At 35.9% G+C, this 9,782-nt stretch overlaps 1 protein-coding gene across 1 annotated transcript; it reads left to right on the plus strand.

Moving 5' to 3' along the window:
- Window positions 1–1,813: 1,813 nt before the first annotated feature.
- On the plus strand, window positions 1,814–2,858 carry LOC113115569 (olfactory receptor 52K1-like). The gene has a single exon (XM_026283144.1). It carries the CDS (start codon window positions 1,833–1,835, stop codon window positions 2,856–2,858), a length of 1,026 nt encoding a protein of 341 aa, XP_026138929.1. The 5' UTR covers window positions 1,814–1,832.
- The last annotated feature ends 6,924 nt before the right edge of the window (window positions 2,859–9,782 follow it).

Below are 9,782 nucleotides of genomic sequence, written 5' to 3' on the forward strand. Positions count from 1 at the left end.
TTTTTTCGAGTATGGCTCTGTGTGACGTTAGATGGAGCGGAATTTCCTTATATGGGTCCTAAGGACACTTCTGCCGGAAGAGCGCTCGCTCCCGTATAGCGAGGCTGAGCACAGACATTTCACTGATCAGAGCGATTCACTGATCAGAGCGAGAGCGTCGCGAAAAGTCACAAAAGAAGTGTGTTTTTGGTTGCCAGGGCAAGAACCTGAATCCCCCTCTGCTGAGATCTTCAGAGATGTAATGTCTTTGATTTGCAGTTGATTTTACTGCATTCTCAATCGTCAGTTATTTCATTATTTCATAAAGATTATTTTATTTTCTTGATTTTAGGATGAACACAGTGTCTGGAAATTACATTGAAATAACACAAGTCTAAATCCTGAGATTGTTGATTTGGTCCAGAAACAGTATAAATTATGCCTAAATGAACCTTAAATGATGTTGAAAATATTTCTACTGACCACTTTTGAACTAGTTTTTAACCTTGTAAGGAGGTTCTCTGAACGTCTAAATCGGACGTACAGAAGACGTCAAAAAAGACTTTCATTCTAGCTCCTCAGTGGATGTCTTTTCAACGTCAGCAAAGACATAAAAGACGTCCACTGGACGTAACTTTGCTCAGTGGGTAGAGAGGACCTTTACAGCCATGAATGTCAGCGGAGACCAGGACAACTAGATGAGCCCCAGAGACAAATCCACAGTTAAGAACTTATCTCCTTGAAGGCCACCGAGACAAGACAACAGGAAACAGACAATTCTTCTGCACAATCTGACTTTGCTGCAGCCTGGAATTTAACTGCTGTTTTCGACTGGCCCTAGGAGAACAGTCTCTGCACTGGCTACCTATTAAGTTCTGCTGTTAATAATGTTCATCGTCTTGTATTAATTTTTCTGAAAAATCCTGTCATATGTGCACAAACTGTCAGTCACCACTTATAAGCTACTACTAAATATTGTAGAAATGTAATTTTCTGTAAAGTTGCTTTTTTAATGATTTGTATTTTAAAAAGCACTATACAAATTAACATGAATTGAATTTAATTGATTTTAACTTCATTTTCAGTGACATCTTTGACTTGATTGCACAGATACTATTTACACTGAACTGAGCTCTATGACGACATCTGAATTCAGTGATGAACTGCCTTTTTTGCATTAATGGCACTTTATTTTCCTATTTAATGTTGCTGAGTTGCTTTGACAATCTTTTTTGTTAAAAGCGCTATATAAATAAAGATGACTTGACTTGAATAGTTTTATGCTGTCTGGGGATCATTTCTTGGATATTTAGATAACCTTCAACCAATGTCTAATGTTTCCTATGAGGGTTGAGCTGTACATTACCTGTATGAATTCTGTATAGTTGACTAGCAGCTCTTTATGGAACTTGTAGTTACTGAACCTGTATTTATTATCATCATCATCATCTGTATTTTTATTGTTATTACCTGTATTTATTTTTTCTTTTATTATTTTTCTTTCATTTTTTTTTTTTTTTTTTTTTTTTATTTCTTTATGAGTGTACAGTACAATGTTTTTTGTTGGTGTTCTCTCATCCCTGTGGATATTATTACCCATATCCAGCATTATCATATTTATTTAATAAAACTGTTGCCAAATGATCAACACTTCACTGCCTGCTATTAGAGTCCGAAAGTTTGAGATAAAAGGGGGTTGGGCCAATAAGATGAAATCCAGTAGAGGTGGGCCTTGTAGAATAAAGTAATATAAAAATACTGTCAAGCAGCTCAGATCCTCAGAAGACAAGTGAATCTAGCAACAGTAGGTAAATGGATATTTTAGAATTATATATACTGAGTTCTTTATTCTAATGTGGAATGCCTTTGTTTCTCTTTTATTAGGAAAAATGATTTTGCAAAGTTTGAACATCACTCTGGTTTTTACCAGTTATGGACCTCCTGGTGCACTTAATTATGGAGTTTTTGTAATCTCTCTTGTAGTATATCTTACAACTGTTTTTGCAAATGTAACACTGATGCTGGTGATCTGCTTGGACACATCTCTCCATAAGCCCATGTACATATTTTTATTCAACCTGGCTATTAATGGACTAATTGGATCATCTTCTGTACTTCCTAAAATACTGGAGAATCTTATTGATAATATTAAAGAAATTCTGTATATTGACTGTATTCTGCAAGTATTCTTTATTAATGTTTATGCAACATGTGCTTATGCAATACTGACACTTATGGCATATGACAGGTATGTTTCAATTTGCAAACCTCTACAATATCACAATATCATGACTCCGGCTAAAATTAGACTTCTGCTTTTTATTGTATACTGTGTTCCTATCTGCTCTCTAGCTCTACAGGTGTATTTTACATCAAGGCTGCCAATGTGCAGGTATACAATAAACAAATTGTTTTGTGACAATTTGGCAGTTGTTAATCTCTCTTGTGTCAAAAATACCTGGGGAGACCTGTATGGCATATGCCTTGTACTTATTTTTGTTGTTCTACCTCTAACCTTTGTCATCTTATCATATGTGCGGATATTATTTGTCTCTTTGAAGGCATCAGTAAGTGCCCGGAAAAAAGCTCTAAAAACATGCACTCCACATTTAATTACTTTTATAAATTTTTCACTGGCCTCTCTATTTTCTGTGATATATAATCGTTTTAATATAAGTCTTTCAAAGGAAGTTAATGTATTTATGTCAATTCATTTTATCCTCATCCCTCCACTTCTACATCCACTTATTTATGGAATTAGAACAAAGGAGATCAGCAATAGCATCACAAAAATATTTCAGAGAAAAATACTTGCTCTTGGTTTTAATTTAAAAACTGAACAAAGGTGTAATGATTCACTGTTTATTTCTACTAAATAAATAAGTTTATATGAATACATCTGAATGTCTTATTTTACATTTGTACATTGTTTTCAAGCTTTGGAGAGGGACTCTGAAATTGTATATGTGCATCTTATATGTACAGTTTGCATGCATTTATTTATAAATGTAATATATGTATAAACAGATTCCTGTTTCCTCAAATTTTATGTGGAAAAAAAAAGTCTAAATATAAATAAGTTCAGGTGAGAAGAATGTGGAAGATAGAAAAAAAGGATGTTCTCTTCAGATTTATTGTAACCACTGATACTTTATAATTTACTGTGATTTTTTTTAATGAATTATTCCATGTATTTATTTATTTTTAAACACAAAACAAAAAAGGTTGTTACTAGCATTATAAAAGTGCCATAATCATTATATTTGATCTTATTTGATAAAAAGTAAGCATCTAATTCCATGATCAGGAACACAGTGCTCTTCACACCTATTATTTTTAATTGTATGCCACCTTTTTCTTGTGAGTAGACCCCAAATATTTTCCCTCTTTAAAAAAAAAAGGAAAAAAAATGTGTTTATCTGTGTGTAATGTATTAAGTTCAAAGCAGATAAAACAAATTAATATTTTAGGTACTATAGGATTAAGAAAACATGCTTACAGCCTATACGTTTCACAGTGTCTTATCCACTTTGATCACACGCCAATCTCTGATCACGTTTTAACAAATAGTGTAGACCACTTTTCTGTTCACTTTTCTATAAATTATTTTATTTTCACCCATCATGTCATAAAAATCATAGCAATCTTAAGTATATACTATATACAGCAGAAAAAGTTTTTTTTTTTTTTTTTTTTTGACTGACACAATAAAATTGTCATATCCCAAGTAAACTAGGATCCAAAGTAGACTAACCCTCTCTAAGAATTATATAAGCAGGCATATACCGTATTTTCCGCACTAACTTAATTTTATCAAAAAATGACAGAGCGCCTTATATATGGAGCAAGGCACTCTGTCAAAATGTTGACATTCCATTTAGCACAGCTCCATCTACTGGATGCATAACACAAATCCAGTCAAACGTTTGACTTCTGTATCTTCTATTCTTTGTTCCTTATAATCCGGTGCGCCCTATATATGAAAACAGTTCTAAAATAGGCCATTCATTGAATTTGCGGCTTATAATCCGGTGTGCCTTATGGTGCGGTAAATATGGTAGATGAATCCTTGCCCATGTCTGCACCATGACATCCAACACTAGCTGGGTTTAATCAACAGTCATGTTGTGATGCAAACAGGTCAACTTGTGCCTATCCTAATTACATCCTAATCAACTCCACTACCTCGGGATGGTTCTCTCGCCTTGGGCACCAAATAACGTAGAGCTGGCCCTGGCTGGAGATGTACTTATAATCACAGGAGCATTTTTACTGACGAGATGCGCATGAAAATCGCATTAGATTTTTTCAAGCTTGTACGTCTGCAGACTGCAAGACGGGGGCGTAACTTGAAGTGAGCGTAACTTGAAGTAGGAGGCGTAACTTGAAGTTGTCCAAATCACACAGAACCACGCGAGATCTCAAAATGATAAGTTGTTGGCAATATGGCAGCACAGAGTAGAATATTGATTAAGTTTTAAGGGAGGCAGGGGTTTTAGGCAGGATTTGATGCATGATGTGTGTGTAGATATTAATGCTAGGAAACAATGTGAGAGATGTGTACGTTTTATTATATGATCTACACTCCGAAACAGAAGAGGGTGGTAATGCACCAATAAGCTGGATGCCAACCGCCCTTAAACTGGAAAGAAGACGAATATGACAGCTTGCTGTGAGAGACGAAGTAGAGAATATATTTTTTTCCCTGAAATAATTATTTAAAATGAAGTGTATAAGTCATATTCAACAGTGATATTGTTTTTGTAGTTAATAATCTATTAAAACTAAGGCGAAAAGTAAGCAACATATAAGCAAAAGTTCTAAAGACGCTATCACCAGGTTTCACAGGCATAATCTACCCTGTCAGTGACTTACATAATATAGCATATTTGTGATTTCGCTGTAAACATGTTTTATAATGCATAACTAACAGTGAAGCTCCATTAATCAATCAATCAATCACCTTTATTTATATAGTGCTTTAAACAAAATACATTGCGCCAAAGCACTGAACAACATTCATTTGGAAAACAGTGTCTCAATAATGCAAAATGATAGTTAAAGGCAGTTCATCATTGAATTCATTGATGTCATCTCTGTTCAGTTGAAATAGTGTCTGTTTTAATTTGCAATCAAGTCAACGATATCGCTGTAGATGAAGTGACCCCAACTAAGCAAGCCAGAGGCGACAGCGGCAAGGAACCGAAACTCCATCGGTGACAGAATGGAGAAAAAAACCTTGGGAGAAACCAGGCTCAGTTGGGGGGCCAGTTCTCCTCTGACCAGACGAAACCAGTAGTTCAATTCCAGGCTGCAGCAAAGTCAGATTGTGCAGAAGAATCATCTGTTTCCTGTGGTCTTGTCCTGGTGCTCCTCTGAGACAAGGTCTTTACAGGGGATCTGTATCTGGGGCTCTAGTTGTCCTGGTCTCCGCTGTCTTTCAGGGCAGTAGAGGTCCTTTCTAGGTGCTGATCCACCATCTGGTCTGGATACGTACTGGATCCGGGTGACTGCAGTGACCCTCTGATCTGGACACAGACTGGATCTGGTGGCTACGGTGACCTCGGAACAAGAGAGAAACAGACAAATATTAGCGTAGATGCCATTCTTCTAATGATGTAGAAAGTACGGTGTTATGTGAAGTGTTCCGGTTCCAGTTTACCTAATTAATGCAGCCTAAAAATCCTTTAACGGATTTGGATATTAAAAGCATATTAGTATGTTATGTGTATGCCAGGTTAAAGAGATGGGTCTTTAATCTAGATTTAAACTGCAAGAGTGTGTCTGCCTCCCGAACAATGTTAGGTAGGTTATTCCAGAGTTTAGGCGCCAAATAGGAAAAGGATCTGCCGCCCGCAGTTGATTTTGATATTCTAGGTATTATCAAATTGCCTGAGTTTTGAGAACGTAGCGGACGTAGAGGAGTATAATGTAAAAGGAGCTCATTCAAATACTGAGGTGCTAAACCATTCAGGGCTTTATAAGTAATAAGCAATATTTTAAAATCTATACGATGTTTGATAGGGAGCCAGTGCAGTGTGGACAGGACCGGGCTAATATGGTCATACTTCCTGGTTCTAGTAAGAACTCTTGCTGCTGCATTTTGGACTAGCTGTAGTTTGTTTACCAAGCGTGCAGAACAACCACCCAATAAAGCATTACAGTAGTCTAACCTTGAAGTCATAAATGCATGGATTAACATTTCTGCATTTGACATTGAGAGCATAGGCCGTAATTTAGATATATTTTTGAGATGGAAAAATGCAGTTTTACAAATGCTAGAAACGTGGCTTTCTAAGGAAAGATTGCGATCAAGTAGCACACCTAGGTTCCTAACTGATGACGAAGAATTGACAGAGCAACCATCAAGTCTTAGACAGTGTTCTAGGTTATTACAAGTAGAGTTTTTAGGCCCTATGATTAACACCTCTGTTTTTTCTGAATTTAGCAGTAAGAAATTACTCGTCATCCAATTTTTTATATCGACTATGCATTCCATTAGTTTTTCAAATTGGTGTGTTTCACCGGGCTGCGAGGAAATATAGAGCTGCGTATCATCAGCATAACAGTGAAAGCTAACACCATGTTTCCTGATGATATCTCCCAAGGGTAACATATAAAGCGTGAAGAGTAGCGGCCCTAGTACTGAGCCTTGAGGTACTCCATACTGCACTTGTGATCGATATGATACCTCTTCATTCACTGCTACGAACTGATGGCGGTCATATAAATACGATTTAAACCAAGTACACGACTCAATAGTGGATTTAAATATATCATATATACTTCTTAAAGACTATTACTAAATGTCTATTTATCATCTGACTAGAAATGTTTGATAAGTATTGTAGATGAGCACATCTAACGAGATAGGTATAAACGGAGGTCGGAGCCAGCTCCAAATGGGCGGGTAAGCTCCAAATGGGTGGGACTTCAGCTCCAAGTGGGCTGTACAAACCTCCAGAGCCTTTTGATTGGTTTATTTAATGTCATGGGGTTAATGCACGCTGCGAATCTCCCCCCCCCCACCAAAAAAAAAAAAAAAAAAAACGACGTCAACTTCCCAAGGCTTTTCAGCGTCAAGAAAGAGGAGTTTGAAGGGGTAAGTTTAGACTTGTACAACATATTACAAGTTGCGAAAAAGTGCAGTATCTTGGCGGTTGATGTTTTAGTCTTGACGTAGTTAAATCATGATTACAAGCTCATTGCATTCAAGTTTGAAAATGGGAGGACGTTCATGTGCAATTTTTACCTTCAAAACTCATATTTACGATTATTCCGAGATCACGTTAAGACAGCATTAGCAGCACAGATAAATTACATCTTTATTGTGTATGTTACCCTTTTGTGCTAAATATTTCTGCAACACATTTACGCTGCAGATTACGGACACTGAAGACTTTAAGCAGGTATTGTTACTAACGTTACGTAAAATATGCAGGCCTATGTATTATAACTGCACTGATATTTAAGCGATCAATAACTATTAATAGATTTAGTACAGTGTTCCATAAGATTGAGTCTTAGTTAAAACTCCTAACTGATAATGCTTGACTTTAACAAAGTTGGTCATTGTTTCAAAACAATTTGAAATTTTATACAAATTTTAAAATGTTATCTATTTTTACGTGTAACGTTAATCCAAATAATGTAATGCAATTGAAATATTTGGTTTATTACCAAATTCATTTTTCAATTTAGTAATCATAACAGAGTGATTATATGAGGATAACTGCAGTGTCCACTACCATGCATTACATATCAACAGGTGTAGAATTAATTTTGTCATTGTAGGAAACACAAACAAACAAAAACATTATGTGTAAACTTTGTGTTACAGAAAGATCTGGTTACCGCCTCTCTCTGCAAACCCAAATGATCACTTTCCTGTAAACTTGTTTTTGTTCTTTCTATGCATCAAGATGTGTAATTTATTTTTTCTGAAGATTTTTGACTAATGTGTGTGTGTATGTGGGTCTTTGTGTGGATAAATTATGTTCATACTTTAAAGGTGGACATTTGCAACAGCGCTTGTCCCTAAAATTGCTCCAGGGGTATGGTCAGAGACTGTCCTAAATGACAAATGTTGGAATGTAAATGACATTACATTCTGTGGACGTCTCACATAAATGTGCATTGTACTTTAGTTAATGTTAACTTGTCAACAGTGAATTATTTTAGGATGTCATTGGACTGAATGTTTAGTGACTAATGACACTTCATTCCAGTAAAAATATAATCCATAGCATTGGAGTGAAAGCAGCAGCAAAGTGTTCCAATGCTGATAAAAATCAAGCTGGTTAAAACCTCAGGTTCCTTAAATATCTGTTCTACAGGACTGTTTGGGGTTGGACAGATTTTGTTATGGTTTTGAAGTCTGATGCTCACCCGCCCTTCATTTATTTCTTAAGAAATGCAGAAGAAACAGTCATATTGTAAATCGTAATAATATTTTACAATAACTCTTTTCTATTTGAGGCAGCAGCGGATCTACCCCAATCATCATTAACGGGACCACAGTGGAGAGAGCTTCAAATACCTTCAAATGCCCTGCAAAGAGTAGCTGAGAACATGTCCAGAACATTTCTCCCCTCTCTGCAAGACACCCAAAACAGGAGATGTAAATCTAGGGCTGTTAAGATCCTTAAAGACCCCACCAACCCATCTGCTACAGTCAGGCAGACGCTTCTGCAGTCTGATGGCAAAGACGGAGAGGCTCAGGAGGAGTTTCTTCCCTCATGTTATCAGACTACTAAACATGGACATTAAACACACTGCACTTTAAAGACTGGTTGTTTAGGGCTACCCAATAACTCTCTGCACACTGCGCTTTTTTGACAACCTAACTATGCATTTCATCCTCACTGCACATTGTTTACATCTCTGCACATCATCTGTGTAGCAGTTTCTGTGTAGCATCTCTACAAATCATCTGTGTAGAAGTTTAATACAGTATATTGTGTATATTTCATTATTTGTATTTAATTATCTCCAAAAAAAAAACCTTTGTATTTTTTTCCCTATTGTTTCATTATTTGTATTTAATTTTCTCTTATTTTTTTTTGCACAGTCTAAAAAGAGTATGCCAGACCTACATTTCACTGCTTTTTGCATGTCATATAACAAATAAAACTTGAATTTTTAATGGTTTGGAGCGTTACCTGTGATTGATTTGGTGATAAAAAGGATATGGGGAAATGAGTGTCTTAAATTGGACTTTGGTACCAATAATATTTTCCAAGTCTTGGAATGTTTTTTTTTAATTATTATTATTATTAACTCTTGTATTACTATTTAGATTTTTTTTCTTTTTTTAAATGTTTATTTGTAAAATGTACTTCCACGTGTGGCCTTTTGTAATGTTGTTTCACCTAGAGCCAAGGGGGTTGTAACAATCTAAACAATATAATTCTCCCTCAGATTTCAAACTTGCATTAAAGAAAAACATTCACATACAGTAAACATTTTATTGCTCTAAATTACTCATTCATTTTCTTGATACTGATATAATTATACAATTAATATAATTTAATATACTTGAATGTTTGCAGTTGTCACAAAATTATATAACCTCTTGTTGATAAAATTTAAACTACAATGAAAAACAATAAATCTGTTTTTTCATTAGTATCGCTAATTATGCCATCCTCATTCGCGCGCACCCCGGCAATGACGCAATGTGAAATTTCCTCTTAAACCCCGCCCATTTGTAAAGTCCCGCCCACTATCGGCAAAATTTCCTCCCACTTGGAGCTCTCCGTGAAGTCCAGCCCACTTGCAGCAAAAGCTCCTCCCACTTGGAG

Source organism: Carassius auratus, chromosome 15, assembly GCF_003368295.1.
Source record: "Carassius auratus strain Wakin chromosome 15, ASM336829v1, whole genome shotgun sequence".
Lineage (NCBI taxonomy): Eukaryota > Metazoa > Chordata > Actinopteri > Cypriniformes > Cyprinidae > Carassius > Carassius auratus.

Coding starts and splice junctions, on each gene's coding strand:
- LOC113115569 (XM_026283144.1), top strand. CDS start 1,833: ATGTGGAATGCCTTTGTTTCTCTTTTATTAGGAAAAATGATTTTGCAA.